At 37.3% G+C, this 25,150-nt stretch overlaps 1 protein-coding gene and 1 pseudogene across 4 annotated transcripts in view; both read left to right on the plus strand.

Moving 5' to 3' along the window:
• TBC1D8B (TBC1 domain family member 8B) overlaps window positions 1-25,150 on the plus strand; it is an 86,491-nt gene that overhangs the window by 55,714 nt on the left and 5,627 nt on the right. For 2 of the 4 annotated variants that reach the window (XM_029241112.1, XM_029241113.1), the window contains 8 exons: window positions 14,051-14,168; window positions 15,109-15,394; window positions 16,346-16,475; window positions 17,008-17,106; window positions 20,959-21,027; window positions 21,201-21,441; window positions 22,227-22,292; window positions 24,182-24,265. In XM_029241112.1, the coding sequence (XP_029096945.1) occupies window positions 14,051-14,168; window positions 15,109-15,394; window positions 16,346-16,475; window positions 17,008-17,106; window positions 20,959-21,027; window positions 21,201-21,441; window positions 22,227-22,292; window positions 24,182-24,265 (1,093 nt within the window). Of the gene's footprint in view, window positions 1-14,050; window positions 14,169-15,108; window positions 15,395-16,345; window positions 16,476-17,007; window positions 17,150-20,958; window positions 21,028-21,200; window positions 21,442-22,226; window positions 22,293-24,181; window positions 24,266-25,150 lie in introns of those variants that run through there. The other 2 variants (XR_003796433.1, XM_029241114.1) reach the window with 2 other exon arrangements.
• On the plus strand, window positions 10,587-12,002 carry LOC114906351 (annotated as a pseudogene).

The raw sequence follows: 25,150 nt of genomic DNA on the forward strand, positions 1-25,150 counted from the left end.
TGCCACCAGGGAAGCCCAGTTTTTTCACTTTCTTGATGGTGTTCTTTGAAGCACAAAAGTTTTAATATTTGTTTTTGTATGCTTTTCGTTTGTTGTGTGTGCTTTTGATGTCATATCTAAGAAGCCAGTGCCTAATCCAAGGTCAAGAAGATTTAGTCCTATGTTTTCTTCTAAGGGTTTTATAGTTTTAATGCTTAAATTTAGGTTTCTTGACCATTTTGTCTTAGTTTTTGTGTGTGGTGTATGGAAAAGGTTCAGCTTCATTCTTTTACTTGTGGATAGCCAGTTGTCCCAGTGCCATTTGTTGAAAAAAAAGCAGTCTTTGACTCATTGAATTGTCTTGGCACCCTTGCTGAAAATCACTTGATTATAAATGTTAGGGTTTATTTCTTTTTCTTTTCTTTTTTTTTAGAAGATGTTGGGGATAGGAGTTAATTAATTAATTAATTAATTTTTGCTGTATTGGTCTTCGTTTCTGTGCAAGGGCTTTCTCTAGTTGCGGCGAGCGGGGGCCACTCTTCATCGCGGTGCGCGGGCCTCTCACTGTCGCGGCCTCTCTTGTTGCAGAGCACAGGCTGCAAACGCGCAGGCTCAGTAGTTGTGGCTCATGAGCCTAGTTGCTCTGCGGCATGTGGGATCCTCCCAGACCAGGGCTCAAACCCGTGTCCCCTGCATTAGCAGGCAGACTCTCAACCACTGCGCCACCAGGGAAGCCCTAGGGTTTATTTCTTGACTCACAATTCTATTCTATTGACTTATGTTTCTGTTCTCATGCCAGTATCACACTGTCTTTTTTACTACAGCTGTGTAGTAAGTTTTGAAATTGGGAACTGTGAGTCCTTTAACTTTTTTTTTTCCAAAATTGTTTTGGCTTTTTAGGTCTCTTGCATTTCCATATGAATTTTAGGATCTGTTGTCAATTTCTGGATAAAGAAGAAAAATCCAGCTGGAATTTTCTTAGTCATTGCATTGAATCTGTAGATCAACTTGGGGGATATTGTATATTAACAATATTAAATCTTCTAATACATGAACACAGGATGTTTTTCTTTTCCATTTATTTAATTCTTTTAAAATTTCATTCAAGGTTGTTTCATAGTTCCCTATGTGCAAGACTTTACTTCCTTTGTTAATTTTATTTCTAAGTTTTTTATTCTTTTTGACATTACAGTAAACAGAATTGTTTTCTTGATTTTATTTTTGGATTGCTCAATGCCAGTATATAGAAATACAATTGATTTTTGTATATATTGATCTTGTATCCTGCAATCTTGCTAAGCTTATTAGTTCTAGTAGATTTTTTTTGTGGATTCCTTATTTAGAATTTTCTATATACAAGATCATGGAATCTGAATAGTGATATTTTTTACTTCTTCCATTCCAACCTGGATGCCTTTTTTTCCTCTTTTTCTTGCCTGATTGACCTGGCTATAACCTTCAGTACAGTGTTGAAGAGAAGTGGTGAGAATGCATATTCTTGTCTTGTTATTTACCTTAAGGGGAAGCAATCAGTCTTTCATCATTAAGTATGAGGTTAACTGTGGGCGTTTTATAGATTCTTTTTATCATGTTGAGGAAGTTCCCTTATATTGCTAGTTTGTTGAGTGTTTTTATCATGAAAGGGTGGTGGATTTTGTTAAGTAATTTTTCTGTGTCTATCGAGATAATCATGTGATTTTTTCCCTTTATTTTAGTAATATCATTGTTGACCTGAAACAAATAGACCACCAGATATTTCTTCAGCAAAGATGGATTTATTCAGGATGAGCAGAGAATTGCAATTTGGGGTCTACAGCCATGGCGAGCCATGGGCAAGTCCCCCAATGGCAAGGGGAGGAGAACACTTTTATAGAGAAGAAAAGGAAGTTGGAAGGGCTATAGTAAACTAAGAGTCCATGGCTTTTCATTGGCCTTGCCAGGAAAGAAGAGTCTTTTTTCTGCCTGTTGGTCTCTGCCATAGTTGCAGGGTACAAGAACGCCCCCTTCTGGTCTCCCAAATCTTTAATTGAGGTTTCCGTTTGTTAATTTTTTACATTGTGTATTACTTTTGCTGACTTTTTTTTTAGTTTATTAAAAGTGCATATTTATTGTAATAAATTTAGAACATAAAAATTACATAAAAGAAAAGAAAAATCATCTATAATCTCACTACCCAGAAATAACCACCACTAACATTTTTCAGTATTTCCTCTTAGTCTTTCCATGTAATTAAGTGTTCTTAAAAAGAACATAGTTCTTTCCTAAATTTCTCTATGGCACTCTGTTATACATCATAGTATATTTCATCAATGGCTTGTTTGGGGACATTAAAATTGTATTCTTGTGAATTCCCTGGTTGTCCAGTGGTCAGGACTCCACACTTCCACTGCTGAGGGCCCGGGTTCAATCCCTGGTTGGAGAACTAAGATCCCACAAGCCACGTGTTGTGGCCAAAAAAAGAAAATTGTATTCTTTATTTTTGTTTTATGTTGTCTCGTTTTGTTTTGTAAAACTACTCTTAACAAAACATCCTTGTGACTAAATCTTTACATACCTCCTTGTATTTTCCTTAGGACAATTTCTTGCAAGAATAATTGCTTTGTCCAAAAAAAAAATTCTTTCTTAGGCCTCTTATTAACATTTAAAAAATTGTGATAAAATATACATATTTTAATCACTTTATAAGTAAAAATGCAGTGGCATTAAGTACATTTACAACATTGTGTAGCTATCACCACTGGCCATTTCTAGAACTTTTTCATCATCTCAAGCAAAAATTCTCTACCCATAAAGCAACTCCCCATTCCTCTTCTCCCAGGCCCTGTTAATCTCTACTCTACCTATTATCTCTATGAATTTGCCTATTACAGGTACCTAATTTAAGTGGAATCATATAATATTTGTCCTTTTTGTGTCTTGGTTTTTTTTTCTAACATCTTTATTGGAGTATAGTTACTTTACAATGTTGTGTTAGTTTCTGCCATATAACAAAGTGAATCAGCTGTATGTACACGTATATCCCCATATCCCCTCCCCCTTGCATCTCTATCCCACCCCTCTAGGTGGTCACAAAGCACCTAGCTGATCTCCCTGTACTATGCAGCTGCTTCCCACTAGCTATCTATTTTACATTTGGTAGTGTATATATGTAATGCTACTCTCTCACTTTGTCCCAGCTTACCCTTCCCCCTCACTGTGTCCTCAAGTCTGTTCTCTAAATCGGGGTCTTTATTCCTGTCCTGCCCCTAGGTTCATCAGAACTGTTTTTTTCGTTTGTTTTTTTTTTTAGATTCCATATATATGTGTTAGCATACAGTATTTGTTTTTCTCTTTCTGCCTTACTTCACTCTGCATGACAGACTCTAGGTCCGTCCACGTCACTACAAAAAACTCGATTTTGTTTCTTTTTATGGCTGAGTAATATTCCCTTGTATATATGTGCCACATATTCTTTATCCATTCATCTGTTGATGGACACTTAAGTTGCTTCCATGTCCTGGCTATTGTAAATAGTGCTGAAGTGAACATTGTGGTACATGACTCTTTGTGAATTATGGTTTTCTCAGGGTATATGCCCAGTAGTGAGATAGCTGGGTCATGGTAGTTCTATTTTTAGTTTTTTAAGGAACCTCCATATTGTTCTCCATAGTGGGTGTATCAATTTACATTCCCACCAACAGTGTGAGAGGGTTCCCTTTTTACCACACCCTCCCTAGCATTTATTGTTTGTAGATTTTTTTGATGATGGCCACTCTGACTGGTGTGAGGTGATACCTCATTGTAGTTTTGATTTGCATTTCTCTAATGATTAGTGATGTTGAGCATCCTTTCATCTGTTTGTTGGCAATCTGTGTATCTTCTTTGGAGAAATGTCTATTTAGGTCTTCTGCTCATTATTGGATTGGGTTGTTTGTTTTTTTGATATTGAGCTGCATGAGCTACTTGTATATTTTGGAGATTAATCCTTCTCAGTTGCTTCGTTTGCAAATATTTTCTCCCATTCTGAGGGTTGTCTTTTCGTCTTGTTTATGGTTTCCTTTGCTGTGCAAAAGCTTTTACGTTTCATTAGGTCCTGTTTGTTTATTTTTTTTTAATTTCTCTAGGAGGTGCGTCAAAAAGGATCTTGCTGCGACTTATGTCATAGAATGTTCTGCCTATGTTTTCCTCTAAGTTTTATAGTGTCTGGCCTTACATTTAGGTCTTTAATCTATTTTGAGTTTTTTTTTCTTTGTGTGTATGGTTTTAGGGAATGTTCTAATTTCATTCTTTTATATGTAGCTGTCCAGTTTTCCCAGCACCACTTATTGAAGAGACTGTCTTTTCTCCATTGTACATTCTTGTCTCCTTTATCAAAGACAAGGTGACCATATGTGTGGGGGTTTATCTCTGTGCTTTCTATCCTGTTCCATTGATATATATTTCTATTTTTGTGCCAGTACCATACTGTCTTGATTACTGTAGATTTGTAGTATAGTCTGAAGTCAAGGAGCCTGATTCCTCCTGCTCCGTTTTTCGTTCTCAAGATTGCTTTGGCTAGTTGGGGTCTTTTGTGTTTCCATACAAATTGTGAAATTGTTTTTCTAGTTCTGTGAAAAGTGCCATTGGTGGTTTGATAGAGATTGCATTGAATCTGTAGATTGCTTTGGGTAGTATAGTCATTTTCACCATATTGATTATTCCAATCCAGGAACATGGTATATCTCTCTATCTGTTTGTATCATCTTTAATTTCTTTCATCAGTGTCTTATAGTTTTCTGCATATAGGTCTTTTGTCTCCTTAGGTAGGTTTCTTCCTAGGTATTTTTTTCTTTTTGTTGCAATGGTGAATGGGAGTGTTTCCTTAATTTCTCTTTCTGGTCTTTCGTTGTTAGTGTATAGGAGGAATGCAAGAGATTTCTGTGCATTAATTTTGTATCCTGCAACTTTACCAAATTCATTGATTAGCTCTAGTAGTTTTCTGGTAGCATCTTTAGGATTCACTATAGTATCATGTCATCTGCAAACAGTGACAGTTTTACTTCTTTTCTGATTTGGATTCCTTTTATTTTTCTTCTCTGATTTCTGTGGCTAAAACTTCCAAAACTATTTTGAATAATAGTGGTGAGAGTGGGAAGCCTTGTCTTTTTCCTGATCTTAGTGGAAATGATTTCACTTTTTCACCATTGAGAATGATGTTGGCTGTGGATTTGTCATATATGGCCTTTATTATGTTGAGGTAAGTTCCCTCTATGCCTACTTTCTGGAGGGTTTTTATCGTAAATTGGTGTTGAATTTTGTCAAAAGCTTTTTCTGCATCTATTGAGATGATCATATGGTTTTTATCCTTCAGTTTGTTAATATGATGTATCACATTGATAGATTTGCATATATTGAAGAATCCTTGCATTCCTGGGATAAACTCCACTTGCTCATGGTGTATGATCCTTTTAGTGTTCTGTTGGATTCTGTTTACTAGTATTTTGTTGAGGATTTTTGCATCTATATTCATCAGTGATATTGGCCTGTAGTTTTCCTTTTTCTTGACATCTTTGTCTGGTTTTGGTATCAGGGTGATGGTGGCCTCATAGAATGAGTTTGGGAGTGTTCCTCCCTCTGCTATATTTTGGAAGAGTTTGAGAAAGATAGGTGTTAGCTCTACTGTAAATGTTTGATAGAATTCGCCTGTGAATCCATCTGGTCCTGGGCTTTTGTTTGTTGGAAGATTTTTAATCACAGTTTCAATTTCATTACTTGTGATTGGTCTGTTTATATTTTCTATTTCTTCCTGGTTCAGTCTCGGAAGGTTGTACTTTTCTAAGAATTTGTCCATTTCTTCCAGGTTGTCCACTTTATTGGCATATAGTTGCTTGTAGTAATCTCTCATGATCCTTTGTATTTCTGCAGGGTCAGTTGTTACTTCTCGTTTTTCATTTCTATTTCTGTTGATTTGAGTGTTTTCCCTTTTTTCTTGATGACTCTGGCTAATGGTTTATCAATTTTGTTTATCTTCTCAAAGAACCAGCTTTGTTTTTTGTGTTTTTTTTGCTTTTGCTGTACGCGGGCCTCTCACTGTTGTGGCCTCTCCTGTTGTGGAGCACAGGCTCCGGACATGCAGGCTCAGCAGCCATGGCTCATGGGCCCAGCCGCTCCGCGGCATATGGGATCCTCCCGGACCAGGGCACGAACCCGTGTCCCCTGCATTGGCAGGTGGACTCTCAACCACTGTGCCACCAGGGAAGCCCCAGCTTTAAGTTTTATTGATCTTTGCTATTGTGTCCTTCATTTCTTTTTCATTTATTTCTCATCTGATTTTTATGATTTCTTTCCTTCTGCTAACTTTGGGGTTTTTTTTTGTTCTTCTTACTCTAATTGAGATTTTTCTTATTTCTTGAGGTAGGACTGTATTGCTATAAACTTCCCTCTTAGAAGTGCTTTTGCTGCATCCCATAGGTTTTTGGTCATTGTGTTTTCACCGTCATTTGTTTTTAGGTATTTTTTGATTTCCTCTTTGATTTTTTCAGTGATCTCTTGGTTATTTAGTAGTGTATTGTTTAGCTTCCATGTGTTTGTATTTTTTTACGGTTTTTTCCATGTAATTGATATCTAGTCTCATAGCGTTGTGGTCGGAAAATATACTTGATACGATTTCAATTTTCTTAAATTTACCAAGACTTGATTTTGTGACCCAAGATATGACCTATCTTGGAGAATGTGCCATGAGCACTTGAGAAGAAAGTGTATTCTGTTGTTTTTAGATGGAATGTCCTATAAATATCAATTAAGTCCATCTTGTTTAATGTATCATTTAAAGCTTGTGCTTATTTATTTTCATTTTGGATGATCTGTCTATTGGTGAAAGTGGGGTGTTGAAGTCCCCTACTATTACTGTGTTACTGTCAATTTCCCCTTTTATGGCTGTTAGCATTTGCCTTATGTATTGAGGTGCTCCTACGTTGGGTGCGTAAATATTTACAATTGTTCTGTCTTCTTCTTGGATTGATCCCTTGATCATTATGTAGTGTCCTTCTTTGTCTCTTGTAATAGTCTTTATTTTAAAGTCTATCTTGTCTGATATGAGAATTGCTACTCCAGCTTTCTTTTGATTTTTATTTGCATGGAATATCTTTTTCCATCCCCTCACTTTCAGTCTGTATGTGTCGCTACATCTGAAGTGGGTCTCTTGTAGACAGCATATGTATGGGTCTTGTTTTTGTATCCATTCAGCCAGTCTATGTTTTTTGGTTGGAGCATTTAATCCATTTACATTTAAGGTAATTATCGACATGTATGTTTCTGTTACCATTTTTTTAATTGTTTTGGGTTTTTTATTGTAGGTCTTTTTCTTCTCTTTTGTTTCCTGCCTAGAGAAGTTCCTTTTGCATTTGTTGTAAAGCTTGTTTGGTGGTGCTGAATTCTCTTAGCTTTTGCTTGTCTGTGCACTTAGTATGATTTAGGGAGCCTCCCTCCTAATGTGGGGGTTGTGTTCCTGTCTTGCTGGTTGTTTGGCATGGGGCGTCCAGCACTAGAGCTTGCTGCCCGTTGGGTGGAGCTGGGTCTAAGCATTGAGACAGAGATCTCTGGGAGAGCTCTCGCCAGTTGATGTTAGGCGTGTCCAGGAGGTCTCTGGTGGTCTGATGTCCTGAACTCGGCTCTCCCACCTCAGGGGCTCAGGCTTGTCAGCTGGCCGGAGCATCAAGACCCTGTCAGCCACATGGCTCTGAAGAGAAGGGAGGAAAAAAAGAGAGCAATAAAATAAAAGAAAGTTATTAAAATAAAAAAATCTTTAAATATATTATTAAAATTAAAAAGATTAAAAAGTAATAAAAAGAAAGAGAAGAGAGCACCCAAACCAATGAACAAATCCACCAATGATAACAAGTGCTAAAAACTATACTAAGATAAACATAAAAATCAAACTAGTCAGTCACATACAGCAAACCCCAAGTCTACAGTTGCTCCCAAAGTCCACCTCCTCAATTTGGGATGATTCGTTGTCTATTCAGGTATTCCACAGATGCAGGGTACATCAAGTTGATTGTGGAGATTTAATCCGCTGCTCCTGAGGCTGCTGGGAGAGGTTTCCCTTTCTCTTCTTTGTTCTCACAACTCCCAGGGGTTCAGCTTTGGATTTGGCCCCGCCTCAGCGTGTAGGTCGCCAGAGGGCGTCTGTTCTTTGCCCAGACAGGACGGGGTTAAAGGAGCAGCTGATGCAGGGGCTCTGGCTCAGTCAGGCCAGGGGGAGGGAGGGGTACGGAATGCGGGGCGAGCCTGTGGCGGCAGAGGCCGGTGTGTGTTCTCTTGGGGAAGTTGTCCCTGGATCACGGGACCCTGGCAGTGGCGGGCTGCACAGGCTCTTGGGAGGGCAGGTGTGGAGAGTGACCTGTGCTTGCACACAGGCTTCTTGGTGGCTGCAGCAGCAACCTTAGCATTTCATGCCCGTCTCTGGTGTCCGCACTGATAGCTGCGGCTTGCGCCCATCTCTGAAGCTCATTTAGGTGGTGCTCTGAATCTCCTCTCCTCGCGCACCCCAAAACAATGGTCTCTTGCCTGTTCGGCAGCTCCAGACTTTTCCCCGGACTCCCTCCCGGCTAGCCGTGGTGCACTAACCGCTTCAGGCTGTGTTCACGCCGCCAACCCCAGTCCTCTCCCTGGGATCTGACCTCCAAAACCTGAGCCTCAGCTCCCAGCCCCCACCTGCCCCGGTGGTTGAGCAGACAAGCCTCTCAGGCTGGTGAGTGCTGGTCGGCACCGGTCCTCTGTGCAGGAATCTCTCTGCTTTGCCCTCTGCTCCCCTGTTGCTGCGCTCTCCTCCGTGGCTCTGAAGCTTCCCCCACCCCAACCCCGTTTCCACCAGTGAAGGGGCTTCCTAGTGTGTGGAAACTTTTCCTCCTTCACAGCTCCCTCCCAGAGGTGCAAGTTCCATCCCTATTCTTTTTTTTTTTTTGCGGTACTCGGGCCTCTCACTGATGTGGCCTCTCCCGTTGTGGAGCACAGGCTCTGGACGTGCAGGCCTAGCAGCCATGGCTCACGGGCCTATCCGCTCCACAGCATGTGGGATCTTCCCGGACTGGGGCACGAACTCGTGTCCCCTGCATCGGCAGGCGGACTCTCAACCACTGTGCCACAAGGCAAGCCCCATCCCTATTCTTTTGTCTCTGTTTTTTCTTTTGCCCTACCCAGGTTCGTGGGGAGTTTCTTGCCTTTTGGGAAGTCTGAGGTCTTCTGCCAGCATTCAGTAGGTGTTCTGTAGGAGTTGTTCCACATGTAGATGTATTTTTGATGTATTTGTAGGGAGGAAGGTGATCTCCACGTCTTACTCCTCCGCCATCTTGAAGGTCCTCCCCTTGTGGACTTTCATGTTTTACCACTCTTGTATCCCCAGGATAAATCTTACTGGGTCATGATGTGTAATCCTTTTTATATGTTAGTTCAGTTTTCTAGTATTTTGTTTGGGATTTTTGCATTTATATTCATAAAATGTATTGATAATAGTTTTCTTTTGATGTCTTTGTCTGGTTTTAGTGTCAGGGTGTCAAAGAATGAGCTAGGTAGTGTTTCTTCCACACCTATTTTTTGAAGAGTTAATGAAGGATTGGTGTTAATTCTTCTTTAAATTGTGGTAGAATTGGCCAGTGAAGCCATCTGTTTCTAGAGTTTTCTTTGAAGAAAGTTTTTTCATTATTAATTCAGTCTCTTTACTTATAATAAGTCTGTTCAGATTTTTCTGTTTCTTCTTGAGTTGGTCTTGGTGGTTTTTCTAGGAAATTGTCCATTTTATCTAGGTTGTCTAATTTGTTAGCATATAGTTGTTCATCATATTCCCTTATAATCCTTTTTATTTTTGTTAAGGTTGGTAGTAATATTCTCTATTTCCTGATTTTAATTTGAGTCTCTCTCTCTTTCTCTCTCTCTTTGTCTCTCTGTATCTTTCTGTTTTTTGTCTTTTTGGTTAGACTACCTACATGTGTTTCAGGTTTTTTAATCTTTTCAAAGAACCAACTTTTGGTTTTGTTGAGTTTTCCTTACTTTTTTTCTATTCTCTATCACTTCCTGTTTGTGCAGAGCCTCAAGATTAGCCAGAGGTAAGAGCTTAGGGCTTTTTCTGTTCTATCATGAGCATGCATACAGCTCTGGGCAGGCATGAAGCCATATCATGCACTTTGCCTTCTAGATTCCCAGGAATAAGTTAGAGCGTTCCAAAGCCCCTTTTGGATATCCCATTCCCCAGCTTTTTATTTTAACCCTTTATTAGCCTATTGTTTGGCCCAGTTGTTATCCACTGCCTAGGCAGATGCATGTTCAACAACTGCTTCTGATTTTTTCAAGGAACATTTTTTCAAGGAAAGGCTGTTTGCCTTGGGTGAGCTCTGTGTCAGGTCAAATAAAGACAGCCTTATGAGTGCGGTTTTCCAGGGAATGACCAGACGGGTCAAATAATGACAGATCTCTGGGAATGGGACTGTGAAGGCACTCCAGCCCCATTCTGTTTCCTCCCATGGCTGCTAGGTGCTGCTTTTCACCATGATTGCTGAGTGTTGGTTTTTCAGGCTTTTGTGAAGCTGAGGAGGAATGGGACTTGGACGATTTAAAATGCCACAGAGCTCACTGTTTTTGCTGAGATTCAACCATTTCATTAAGTAAAGGCTTCCTGAATTGCTGTAAGCTTTTGGTGCATTTTCAGAGTTCTGAAAAATTGATTTTGATGATTTTTGCTAGTGTTCTTGTTGCTTTTATAGAGGAAAGCATTTTCGGAGAGCCTTGCTCTGCCATTTTCACTGATGCTTCTCCCATTATGGCTTCTTGAACAGGAAAGTGATGGAGTAAAAACTGAACTTGAAGTCAAATATTGTACCAGATCTGACAAAGGATTGACATACTTAATATACAAACCTATAAGAAAAGTGTTGAATTATAAAAATGAACAATGGGGGCTTCCCTGGTGGCGCAGTGGTTGAGAGTCCACCTGCCGATTCAGGGGATGCGGGTTCATGCCCCGGTCTGGGGGGATCCCACATGCCATGGAGCGGCTGGGCCCGTCAGCCATGGCCGCTGAGCCTGTGCGTCCGGAGCCTGTGCTCCGCAACAAGAGAGGCCACGACAGTGAGAGGCCCGTGTACCGCAAAAAAAAAAAAGAACAATGGACATGAAAAGATGAATCACAGAAAAAAATACAGATTGATAATAAAGTTTAGAAGAGGAAGTTCAATATCAAAGAAACTCAAATTCAAACCATGAGATACCATTTTCACTATCAAATCAGCAAAAGCAATTTTAATTATTACAATTCTTAGTATTGGCAAAGGAGCAGTGAAGTAAACATTCAAATGCTATAGGTCAGAAAAACAAATTGGTACAGTCAATTTCTGGAATACAATTTGGCAGTAATATCAAGTCGTTTAATAATAATATTCAGGGGAACCTCTTAGTTGTGCACGGAGAAAGAACGATTTAAAAATGGGTGATGTTGAGAAGGGCAAGAAGATTTTTGTTCAGAAGTGTGCTCAGTGCCATACTGTGGAAAAGGGAGGCAAGCACAAGACTGGGCCAAATCTCCATGGTGTGTTTGGGTGAAAGACAGGTCAGACTTTCAGATTCTCCTACACAGATGCCAACAAGAACAAAGGCATCACCTGGGGAGAGGAGATGCTGATGGAGTATTTGGGGAATCCCAAGAAGTACATCCCTGGAACAAAAATGATCTTCACTGGGTTTAAGAAGAGGGGAGAAAGGGCAGACTTGATAGCTTATCTCAAAAAAGCTACTAATGAGTAGTAGTTGGCCACTGCCATATTTATTACGAAACAAATGTCTCATGATTTTTTATGTGTACCATATTTAAATTGATCTCATACACTGCAATTCAGATCATGAATGGCTGAGGTGATATTTCTGTCCTGATTTAAATAAGATTGGTTTGTGGCTAAAAGAATATGATCAGCTTGGACTTCCCTGGAGGCTTGGGAGGCAGAATCTGCCTGCCAAGGCAGGGGACATGGGTTCGAGCCCTGATCCGGGAAGATCCCACATGCCACGGAGCAGCTAAGCCCATGCGCCACAACTACTGAGCCTGCTCTCTAGAGCCCGCAAGCCACAACTACTGAGCCCGTGCGCCTAGAGCCCGTGCTCCGCAGCAAGAGAAGCCACCGCAATGAGAAACTTGTGCACCATGATGAAGAGTAGCCTCCGCTCGCCACAACCAGAAGAAGCCTGCACGCAGCAACGAAGACGCAACACAGCCAAAAATAAATAAATAAAAAAAAATTTAAAAATAAATAAATAAATTGCTGTTAAAAAATATATATATATATGCACCTAAATGGCATGTTGATTATTTAAAAAAAAAGAATATGGTCAGCTTTTTGAATTTTGATAGTGATTCCAGTTCAACAAGTACTATCACTCTTTTCCCCTTCTAAAGAGATGATTAAACTTGAATAAGAAATGTTAAACTTTTCAGGCATATAGTGAATGCCTTCTCAAACCCTATAGGAGATTGGTTTTATATTTAGATTTATATAACTGTTTATATTAATATATTTAAATATTGAGAAGATCTCTTCACTGTCTCATAGAACAGCAAGATTTACCTGTGTTTCAAGTTGTGTTCATTCGCCTGTTAAGGCAAGAGCTGAAGATACACTGGCAATGTCCACTTTCTCTTTTTGGTCTTAACTATGCCAATTTAATTAAAATTCTCTATCTATCTAAAATATTGCCTTTTACTTAATGAAAGGCATTTTAGTGTGGTTTATGTATAGCATCAAATAGAGAATATTTAGTACTTCTTACACGCATACCACAAAAATAATAATATTCATTGACCAAATAATTTAATTTCTATTTATGTTTACTGAGAAAATAGTAAACCACTTGGATGAAGATTTATATACAGAGATATTCATTGCATTGTTATATATAATAGTGAAGAGTTGAAATCAACCTAAATGTTCAATAATAGAATAGCTAAATAATTTATAGTATATTCAACTTAATAGATTTTTTACAGTCATTAAAAATACTGTTTTAGAAGACTTATTTAATGGCATTGAAAATGTATAATATAATGTTAAGTGAAAAATCAAACTTTAATATACAGTTTGGTCTAAATTTTAGAAGGGGAAAAAGGAAGGAAATACAAACACAAAAAAAGTACATCAACTTGTTAATGGTGGTGATCTCTAGGTAGGTAAGATACAGGAGATTTAATTTTCTTCACACCTTTCCATTCTTCCCAGATTCTATACATTATGGGTTTATTAACTTTATAATAAGGGCTATGGCCAAATGTTATATAAAAGTAGTGATCTGACATTTGTATGGAAGATAGATTAGAAGAAGGAGAAAGTTAGGGTGGTAGTGGGAATGGAGAGGATAAAGAAAATCTAAAAGTCATTTTAGGAATTCCCTGGCAGTCCAGTGGTTAGGGCTCTGCGCTCCCACTGCAGGGGGCACAGGTTCAATCCCTGGTCGGGGAACTAAGATCCTGCATGCTGCGTGGTGCAGCCAAATAAATAAATAAATAAAAATAAAAATAAAAAAACATTTTATAAGAAGAAACTCTAGGATGTGAAGACAAATTGGATGTGGCAGATAAAGGGTTTCTAGCGTGATCAAAATTAAGGTAGCAAAGAAGAGAATCCTATTTAATAGAGGAAAGATTTAGTTTTAGACACAATTGAGGATGATTGACATCTAAGGGATGTTCTCCTGTAGGTAGTTGAAAATACAGATGAAGTTTGTTTCTCCAATGTTAGTATGTCCTTGAAAGTATGTAGTTTTTTTTTTAAGACTTGGCAATAATTAATATTTTTTAACTCATTGAAATTAGTCTAAATTTAGAGAGGTTTTACTTATTGTATTCTATGTTCGTGATATTATTGCTTCATTTTCCTTGAATGTACCGTGTAAAATAACTGATTAGCAAACGTTAGTGTGACTTCACCTTGTTTTGCTTTGGACTGGCTCAGAGTTCTCATGTTTCCATTATGATTACTCTCATAGTTGTTGTTGTTGCTGAAAATTACTATGTTTGAATAAGAAATGTAATTATTACCCCAACAATATTTATTTTTTATTTTTCTATGAATTTTAGGCAATGAACATTTTGACTTCAGTATTGCTTCTGTATGCAAAAGAGGAAGAAGCTTTTTGGCTTCTGGTTGCTGTATGTGAACGAATGTTACCTGATTATTTTAATCGTCGAATCATTGGTAAAAAACAAAACACATATACATATGCGAACACATATTTCTTTTCTAAACAATTTATAGGCCTCTTGTCTATCCAGTTACCTATCAAATGGAAGAACTGATAATTAAGTTGCAAAATATACAAAATGCAAGCAATATCAAATGTCACATTCACTGACATGCTCAAGAGAACAGCTTTTTGCGCTGAACATATGATTGGAAAAACGTATTATTTAATACGTTGCTTTTTAAAAATAAAGTGCCTGGTCTGTTTCCATATAAAATAGAAGTTTTAAGTTTACTATCTCTGTATTGCTAAAACAGTGGTAATCTGAAGCATCTGGAGCTACTGGAAAAATTTTAATAGTCTCTTTATGTGGGAGAGATTTAAATCAGCTTAAAATCTCCACATTTTTATGAATTGTATAGATATATTCAAGCTTTGAAAGAAGGATCAAGTTCTTAGTTTGTTACTTATATAATATTTTCTTCAGTCATCAAATATTTGTAGATCCATGATCCCCTACCTTAAAACCATAGGTGGTCTCCTTTGTACCCTCATAAGCCTTTGGTGTCATGGCTAGGTCGTTGACTGTATTGTCTTGTGTTATAATTATTTGTCTATTTATTGCAAGTTCTATTAGAGATTAAACGCTTTGAAGATGAGACCATTTAATTAATTGATGTATCTCTTATAGTACCTATTACAGGTTTCTGCACATAATAAAGATTCCATAGATAACTGTTCCAATGAATATGAATTGAGTTTCTCAAGTGCTTCTTGATGCATGATACTGCTAGCAGATAAAGAGATGCATGAAATATAGAAAAGGCACTGAAGAAGTTCATAATTTAAGGAAGAGAAATGAGATATATCAGCCTACTAATAGAAGTGGGAAGGTATTGGAAACAAGTCCTTTTGAAAGGTGTTCATTTTAAAATTTCTTTTTATGTTCTCCAGGTGCCTTGGTGGATCAGGCAGTCTTTGAAGAACTTATCAGAGATCACCTTCCCCAGCTGACTGAACATATGACTGATATGACATTCTTTTCCTCAGTTTCTCTCTCATGGTTCCTCACACTTTTTATTAGTGTGCTACCTATTGAAAGTGCAGTGAATGTGGTGGACTGTTTCTTCTATGATGGAATAAAGGCCATTTTACAACTGGGATTGGCAATACTTGACTATAATTTAGACAAACTTCTGGCATGTAAAGATGATGCTGAAGCTGTGACAGCTTTAAACAGGTACTGTGAGAATCATAACATTTAAATCTGGAGAGCCCCTTAGAGCTTATGTTGTTCAAACCCCTTATTTTATAGATGAGGAAACTGAGCCCTAGAAACTTTAAATAATTTGCCCAAAGTCACAAAGCTGGTTGAATGAAAACGCTAGGCCTAAAGTCCACTCCTCTGTTTCTAAATAGAATATAACAAAAGTAAGTCAGTCACTTTGAAGTAAACCACTAGGTTATATATACATTTACACTAACATCTAATATGGTTGATTTGGTATGCTGGGACTTTCATAGTCCCAGTTCGAGCTATAAAGTGTGTAAGAGTAATTTGAGGTGGGGGAGGTGGTTGATAATATTAAATGTCCAGTGGGGGGAAATTTTTCTGGTTTTCAAGTCGTTTCAATCAGGTAAGCTGAGCTTTATTTTCCTGGTGCCTTTTCTGTGAATTCTATTTTGTATTGAAACACATGTGTGGGATGTGTGCGTGTGTGTGTTTGTGTATACACAGTATATGTTAAATGAATGAATATATGAATATTTGGGTAACTTGTAATGGTGCATCAAATCCCATTTATGTACAGAATAAAGTATAAACACCTCACTCTGGTATTTAGAACTCTCAGTGTTAAGGCCTCAATGTATCTTTCTTAAATTATTTCTCCTCACGTGCCTCTACATACCGTATATTCCACCCTTACTGGGCCATGTGGTATTTTCTGAGAACTCTCTGAGCCTATCTGCTTCCCCATGCTCTCCTCCCCACCTCTGAAGTCATTTCAGCACCATCCCATTTCCCACTCCCATGTCCTCATAATTCCCAACCATCTTCAAATTCTCCTCCCTCATAAGACTGTCTCTTGTCCTCTCGGTAGAAATTAATCTCGAACTAGGGAGAAATTAGCTGTCATTTTCTCTGTATTTTACTTCTACTGATTCTTGTATTACTGTCACTTTTGGATAGGTTCTTTGACAATGTCACTAATAAGGATAGCCCGTTGCCTTCAAGTGTGCAGCAGGGTTCAAATGTAAGTGATGAAAAAAGCAGTCATATTAGAGTGGATATTACAGATTTGATTAGAGAGTCAAATGAGGTAAGTTTTTCTTATACCATAAATATAATTACATAGCATATTTAAAATGATAGATACTATAGTTATATCTCTAGTGGTATATTAAGAGTAAGATAATAATACATGTAAAGATGTAGTAATGTAAAATCTGACTTCACTTTAAAAATGAGTTCTATGAACTCTTCCTACGTTATATAGCTTCCTCTGCTTCAGTTTGCTTTTCATTAAATGAAACTATTCACATAGTTTTACAAATAATGACCACTTTTAAATATCTATCGCTGCATAAAAAGGTGAAAAATATTCTCTTCTTAGAAACTAAGAATTTTACCAGTGTTCTTGTACTTAGTCTAGACCCATAGTAGATGGAATCCTCTCCTGTACAGAAAAACTGAAACGTGGGAGGTGAAAATTTGCATAATCACTGAACAAGTTGGGAAAATAGCTAGGAATAGAACCAAGGCCTCTGAGAATTGAATCTGATGAAATTCAATTGTAAGAAAAGTGGATATTTATTATGAATGAGTATCCACTGAAATCATATTTTTTGCAGAAATATGGGAATATTCGCTATGAAGATATATACAGCATGCGCTGTCGAAATAGGTTGTATGTGATACAGACCCTAGAGGAAACAACAAAGCAGAATGTGGTGAGTATCCACCCAATGGGGGAAAACCAATTGGAGTAACATTTTTTTCCTGAACTTCATTTAAAAATTATCATTTCATGTTAAGAAAATAAAATAACTATACATTTGAGCTAGATTCTTGCCACAGCTTAGCTTACTGTAAATTTTTTGAGAGGAAATAAGTGATTTTCTTCTGGTTGAAACATTGGTTTTCCAACATGTTTTGTGTTATGTGACCTTTAATATTGAATGCTATGATGTAGGCATTTAAGCATAACATATTTGTGATGTGCTTCATCAATAAGAACAGCTGACCTACATAGTACTCTAGGCTGCTAATATGTATTATTATCCTTGGATACCCAAGATAAAGTGAAAAAGGAATAAACAGTGTGTTTTAAGTACTCCTTTTTAGTATTTGGATGACTACATTAGAAGCTGTTAATACTGGTTGCTTCTGGTGAATGGGATTAATAGATTTCTGGTTGGAAGAGAGAGTGTTTTACTTTGCTGTATGAATCCTTCTGTGCTGTTTGAGCTTTTATCATGAGCATGTATTGTTTTTGTAAACCTACTTGCTTAAAGGTTAAGTCCTCAGAGATACAAATCTGGGAAAATTAACATTTCTGAATACATGCTCATTGTGAATAATTCAAACATTATAGAAATGTAAAAAAGTAGAAGTTTCCTACCCCAGGAGTAACCAACATTAAAATGATTTGGCATGTATCCTTCCAGATCTTTTTTCTAAATATCTATAGATATAAATGTGTATGTGGTGGGGGGGGAGGGGGACAATATAGCTTTTCAAATGAGATCATACCAGTTACTTTGTTCTGCAACTTTTTTCACTCAGAGCTATATCATGGTCATTGCATATTATTGCATACCTCGCTTTTCTTAATGCACTGAATAGTATACCACAGTATGGGTATGCTATACTTTACATAACTATTCCTTGTTGATGTGCATTTAGTAGGTCTCCCTCTCTCTCTCTTTCATTTTAATGTTTTTTCGCTTTTGCAAGTAATATGTTATCTAAACAACATGGGTTTGAACTGCACAGGTTCACCTACATGTGGATTGTTTTCAATAAACATGTACTACAGTACTACAAGATCCATGGTTGGTTGAATCTGCAGATGTGGAACCATGGATATGAAGGGCCAACTGTAAAGTATATGCAGATTTTTGACTGTGTGGAAGGTCAGCACCCTTAACCCCCGAGTTGTTCAAGGGTCAGCTGTATATCTAATCTTACACATTTGTAAGAGTATTTAAACATTGACAGGTCCTGCTAAATTATCCTCTAAAAGATTTGTATCAAATTATAATCCCACCAACAGTGTGTAAGAATGCCTTTTTCCCCACACTCCCACTAGCGTCACATTTTAAAAATATTAGTGGTATTAATTCTTTGTCAATTATATTTGTGGCTAACATTTCCCCCAATCTTGTTGTTTCTTTAATTTTTATGGTGTATTATGATGTATTTCAGAGTATATAACTTTCAAAATTTTATGTAGTCAAATCTCTTTTTTTTTTTACATATTGTGTGGGTTTCATGTCAAACTTAGCAAGGCCTTCCCCATATAAAATTATATAATTTATAAACATACTTTCTCATATTGGCTTATAGTACTGGTATTGCTTTGTTTTTTTAAAATTAATTTATTTACTTATTTTTGGCTGTGTTGGGTGTTTGTTGCTGCGCGCGGGCTTTCTCTAGTTGCTTCGAGCAGGGGCTACTCTTTGTTGCAGTGCGTGGGCTTCTCACTGCAGTGGCTTCTCTTGTTGTGGAGCACGGGCTCTAGGCGCACGGGCTTCAGTAGTTGTGGCTTGCGGGCTTTAGGGCGCAGGCTCAGTAGTCGTGGCGCATGGGCTTAGTTGCTCTGCGGCATGTGGGATCTTCCCAGACCGGGGCTTGAACCTGTGTCCCCTGCATTGGCAGGCAGATTCCTAACCACTGTGCCACCAGGGAAGCCCTGCTTTTTTTTTAACATTTAGATCTTGAATACACGTAAAGTATATATTTTGTTTATAGTGTGATATAGGACTCTAATGGTATTTTTTTCCAACTGAAATAGCCCATTATTTGAATACCATTTATTGAATACTCCATCGTTACTGTACTCTACTCTGCCTTTTTCATATGCTAATATGGGTTTATTTCTGTAGTTTCTTTTTTTTCTGTAACTGTTTCTTTTTTTTTTAATTAATTAATTAATTTATTTATTTTTGGCTGCGTTGGCTCTTTGTTGTTGCATGCGGGCTTTCTCTAGTTGCGGTGAGTGGGGGCTACTCTTCCTTGTGGTGGGTGGGCTTCTCACTGCGGTGGCTTCTCTTGTTGCCGAGCACAGGCTCTAGGCACGTGGGCTTCAGTAGTTGTGTCACGCAGGCTCAGTAGTTGTGGCGCACGGGCTTAGTTGCTCCGTGGCATGTGGGATCTTCCCAGACCAGGGATCAAACCCATGTCCCCTGCCTTAGCAGGCGGATTCTTAACCACTGCGCCACCAGGGAAGCCCCACACTGTTTTAATTATTGTGGCTTTATAGTCCATTTTGAAATCTGGTAAGGCTTTTAATATTCCTTTTTAATATCCATTTTAATGATGTCTTTTTAAATGTCCTTTAGTAAGCATTTATTGTTTTCATCATATAGATCTTACACATTTCTTGTTGGGTTTGTCTACTCCTATATATTTTATGGTTTTGTTACTAATATTAATGAGATCTTTTTTCTTTACATTTTCTAATTTGTTTATTATAGTATATGTAAAAGCCATTGATTTGCACATGTTGCTTTTTTAAGTGGCTGTTTTACTGACTCTCATTAATTCTAATTTTTTTCAGTTGAATTTCTGAATAGACAAGCATATCATTTCTAGTCTTAGAGTTTTGACCCTTCCTAATATACATACCTGTTTTCAGTTTTTTTGTGTTATTGTAATGGGTAGGACCTTCAGAGAAGTATTAAATAATAGCAGTGGAAGCAGCCTTCCTTGTCTCATTCTGGAATTTAATAGAAGTGCCTCTGGTATTTTATTGTTAAGTATGATATTTGCTGTTGATTTTTGAAGGATGCCTTTTAGCAAATTAAGGAGTTTCATTCAGTTTCTAGGTTAAGGGATTTGGGACATTTAAAAAAAATCTATATTGAATGTTAACTTTGATCAAATAACTTTTCCATATCTTGAGGTTATATTTATTAATGTAGTAAAGTACATTAAAGAATTCCTAATATTAGACTTCCGTTGGATTCTTGAAATGAGTCCTATTTGTTCGTGTTGTATTATTCTTTTAATATTCTGCTTTGATAGTTTTCCTAAATAGTTTAGCTTGGTTCTTTATATCTGTGTTAAAGTGACATTGGCTTATAGTGTGTGTGTGCTAACTTTAGTTTTCATATTAGAATTGTGCTCACGTCATAGAATGGATTTTGGAACAAATCATATTTTTCTATGCTCTGGGATAGATTACGTTTTTTGGCACAGAGAGGGAATGTACATCTCCCAGTGACTTTGAAGTGTTTAATGACAACCCCATGTGGTGACTTGACAGATTGCTTATATAGCAAGACAGGAATATATGGAAAAAAACTATAGAATATTGTTGCTTATATTTATAGACATTAAGTGGCTGTCCTTTGGCAGTTATCTCTGGATATGAAGAGATGAAGGTCAAATTACATATCAGAATAGAACTGAGCTATAGTCTCTGTACAACTTTTTAAAAGGGAAAAATAGGTACATTTACTTTGTTATTCCGTTAAAAAAATATATTTTATTCTGGCAGAGGGAGATTTCTAAATGGATTCAAAGAGAATTTCTATGCTGAAGTGTTAAATTCTAAATTGCTTTTAATCCTTTTAAAGTTGCGTGTTGTATCACAAGATGTGAAATTGAGCCTTCATGAATTGGATGAACTTTATGTCATCTTTAAGGTACTGTTTTCCTTCTTTAAATGAAAAATAATATTCTTAGCAGAATTTTACCACAACTGTTCAACTGTTTTATCTTTAATTACTTTAGTAGACATGTTTAAAAGAAAAAAATCTTATAGTTACTTTTTCTGATATAATGACTTTGCTTTTTTTTTTTTCCATTTCTTAAATAGAGAGAGTTGTTTTTTTCTTACTATTGGTGTTTGAGTTCTCCAGTATTGAAGCACCATGATCCTAGTCTGCCATATTTGGAACAGTATCAGATTGACTGCCAGCAGTTCAGAGTGTTGTATCACTTGTTGAGTCCCTGGGCTCATTCTGCAAACAGAGACTCACTAGCTTTATGGACATTCAGATTGTTGGATGAAAACTCCGACTGCCTTATAAACTTCAAAGAATTCTCCTCTGCAATTGGTAGGATGATGTCCAATAATCTTTTTTAAAGCAAAAAAATAAAGGTACCCCTAGAAATACTTAGTACTGCCTATCATTGCCAATTTAGTCAGATTTTATCAGCCTGATATCAGATTTTTTATCAGATTTACATTGTCTCCAACTTTAGCAATAACTGGACCATTTTCTTTGTTTTTTGCTAAGTCTAAATATATTCATCTCATTTTGCCTCAACCCTCCCAGAAAAACAAGCTGTTAGATGTGAATGATTTAATGGTTAACATGAAGGAAGAGAATGTCCTGATTTTCCCACCTTCAGGCACATGGATTCTTCAGGAGGACGTTCTCCCTCAGTAAAAATCCAACCACATAGCCTAGAAAAGTGGTAGAGAAATATTCAATGAACATTTTGTGCCTGTAGATAGTCCACTGGTTATATCATTCCTTTGCTTTTCCAGACAACCTAGCATGCTTTCTTATCAGGGATTGCCCCTTGAAGAGGAGTTCTCTCCTCAGATGAAGCATAAGGCCTCATTCAAAAGAAAAAGTAAATTTTAGATTGGGATTGGGGGAAAGAGTTCAGCAGAAGAGCATTTTATTTATCCCTCTGATAAAGGGTATTTTGCTTATATACTTCAAGGAGAGAATCTGGCCTACTGGGTAGTTGTTTAACAGTTAGTTTAAGTAACAGAAGATTTCTGAATCCTAATTCCTGGCTAGTATCTGTGTCTTAATTAATCTGTGTTGCTGGAATTGATTGAATGTTCTTTGGCTGTGATTATTTGCAATTTAATTTTATTGAACAGACATAATGTACAATGGAAGTTTTACTGAGAAGCTTAAGGTGCTTTTTAAGCTGCATATTCCTCCAGGTAAGAATTTAACAGTTGTTAGTGATATATAGGAGTTGACTCCATTTTAACAGATATAATTACAGATATCATTCCATTTTAACAAATAACGTAATTTTCCATATGATATAAGGTCATTGCTTCATTGTGGCCCATGGATCATATTAGCAATATTTTTGCTGATATATAGTTACACTGACATCTATGGAAGAGTTTCTGTGCAACAGATGGGTTCACAAGTTTCCTTCCTGTTAGTGTTCAATCAATTTAATGATAAGTAGTTTGTGTGTAGGAACTATCTATCATTTGAATATTGTCATAATGTTGAATTTTTATTGTTGTTGTTGTTATTAGAGAGTTGAATTTAACTTTAGACAAACTGCTAAACTTGTGAAATACTACAAATTATTCAGAAAAATGAGACCAGGCAACAGGGATATTAAACATTTGGAAAAGGAAGCAAAATAGGGCTTCCCTGGTGGTGCAGTGGTTAAGAATCCTCCCGCCAATGCAGGGGACACAGGTTTGAGCCCTGGTCCAGGAAGATCCCACATGCCGCGGAGCAACTAAGCCCATGTGCCACAACTACTGAGCGTGCGTTCTAGAGCCCGTGAGCCACAACTACTGAGCCCGCGTGCCACAGCTACTGACCCTGTGCTCTAGAGCCCGTGCTCCGCAACAAGAGAAGCCACCGCAATGAGAAGCCCACACACTGCAACGAAGAGTAGCCCCCGCTCACCACAACTAGAGAAAGCCTGTGCACAGCAACGAAGACCCAATGCAGCTAAAAATAAATATTTTTTTTAAAAAAAGGAAGCAAAATAAAAGCTACCATTTATTGAGCACTTGCTCTGTCGAGGTGTTTGCTTTACGTGCATTCTTTTATTTAGTTCTCATGATATCCTTGAAAGGTGGTATTATCCTTCCAATTTTGACGATACGGAAACTAAGGGAAAGATTAAATTTGCTGAAGATCACATAGCTAATAAATTGGTTAGCTGAGATTCAAACTGAAGTCTGACTCCAAAGCACAGGTTTCTTTCTATTCTACCATACTGCCTTAATGTTACCACATCATTCCACTTTACTTAATTATTTCCCTCTGACCTTAAGAGGCAGCCTTTTCCAGGCCTGATCCATAATTGGGAAACCAGTCTTAGACTTCAAAGGAACATTGCAAAAGTACCTTTTAGCTTAGATCGGGTGATTCACAAAAAAAAAAAAAAAAGTACCTCATAATTTGTCTAAAGCTACACCTAAGATCTTTTAGAGCCTTCCCAGGATAGCTGGGAACCATTCTTTACCAGACCAGAAATCTAAAAGCCATCTTTAACCCTTCACAAACTCAAGTCACAATCACAGCATTTAAAACAAAAGACAAACCAAATAATAACTATGAAGGACTTTACATTGTCAAGTCAAATTAGAATGTCTACTATTGCCATGGAATGAGTACGCTTTCAATAGAAGGATCAAAAATAGAAAAAACACTGTGTATCTGTTAGAGCACTCAACTTCGTGTTTTCCTTCTTATTAAAGACGTTTTTAAATGACTGAGGTCACGTTTTCAGAGATTCCCAAGTGCCAGATTTTTTAAACATTTTTAGAAACTTTTTATTTTATATTGGAGTATACCCGATTAACCCATATTTTTAAATTTCAACTTGTAGTGGCTCTTGGAAAACTATTAAAAAGCAAGAAATTTGGAAAAATAATAGAACTCAAAGTGATCAAGTACTTCTTGTTATTTGCTATACGGTAGAGTAATACTACTTCCACATTTCTTCACATATGTCTTTCTTTGACAGGGACCCTTTGTTGATTCTCTGCCCCCAGATTTAATTGATCTATTATAGGACTCGTTTCTGTCCCTCATTGTTATAAATGTGATTTGGGTTATCTGTTTTCAGCTTATACTGAAGTGAAGTATAAGGACCCTTCAAAGGGAGATGAACTTTCCAAGGAAGAATTACTTTATTTCAGTCAGCTCCATGGTAAATATCTGTTTTAAATTTATCTGTTTTGGGACTTCCCTGGTGGTCCAGTGGGTGAGACTCCCTGCTTCCAATGCAGGGGACCCAGGTTCAATCCCTGGTCAGGGAACTAGATCCCGCATGCATGCTGCAACTAAGAGTCTGCATGCCACAACTAGGAGGTCCGCATGCTGCAACTAAGAAGTCTACATGGCACAACTAAGAGCCTGCATGCTGCAACTAAGAGCTGGTGCAGCCTAAATAAATAAATAAATTTATCTGTTTTGATTATTAGTCACCCAGAGGTCTTTCTGGCTTAAACATTCTTTACCCAGCTACCACTAGTAAAATTTGGGTTAATTATACCTTATACTTCTTTTGTGCTACCATAACACTTAGCACAGTCCTAAATGCATGGTAAGTACTCTATAAATATTTGACTGATTAACTAAACTACATTTTGGGTTTTGATTTATGGAATTTCTTATTTACTGGAGAATTAGAAAGAAAATGCATTTCGTTTCTACTTCTGTAGCAGAAATTTCTAAAAGGTATCCAACCATTTTTTATGCCTTGTTAAAATGCGATGAAGACAATAGAATCTTTGATGATTGAAAGTCATAGCTATTATTCAAACAGTGAATACTTATCATAAATCACTGTAGGTGTAGGAGACCGGGATGAGTCTGTCTCCAAGACATAATTTGGAAGGGTTATGAGCTAATTTTTGTGTCTTTTGCTTCTTTTTCATAAATATGAATGTCTTAAAGAGGGATAAGTTCTTATTAATGTATGTTTATGTTACTGTATGTTAGTGTTTGAAGTGACCTTACAAATCATCTAGTCAAGTCCCTTAATTATATAGAGGGCACTGAGGCCAAGAAAGGAGAAGTGACTCGTGTAAGA

Source organism: Monodon monoceros, unplaced genomic scaffold, assembly GCF_005190385.1.
Source record: "Monodon monoceros isolate NGI ecotype Baffin Bay Population unplaced genomic scaffold, NGI_Narwhal_1 Super_Scaffold_22, whole genome shotgun sequence".
Classification (NCBI taxonomy): Eukaryota; Metazoa; Chordata; class Mammalia; order Artiodactyla; family Monodontidae; genus Monodon; species Monodon monoceros.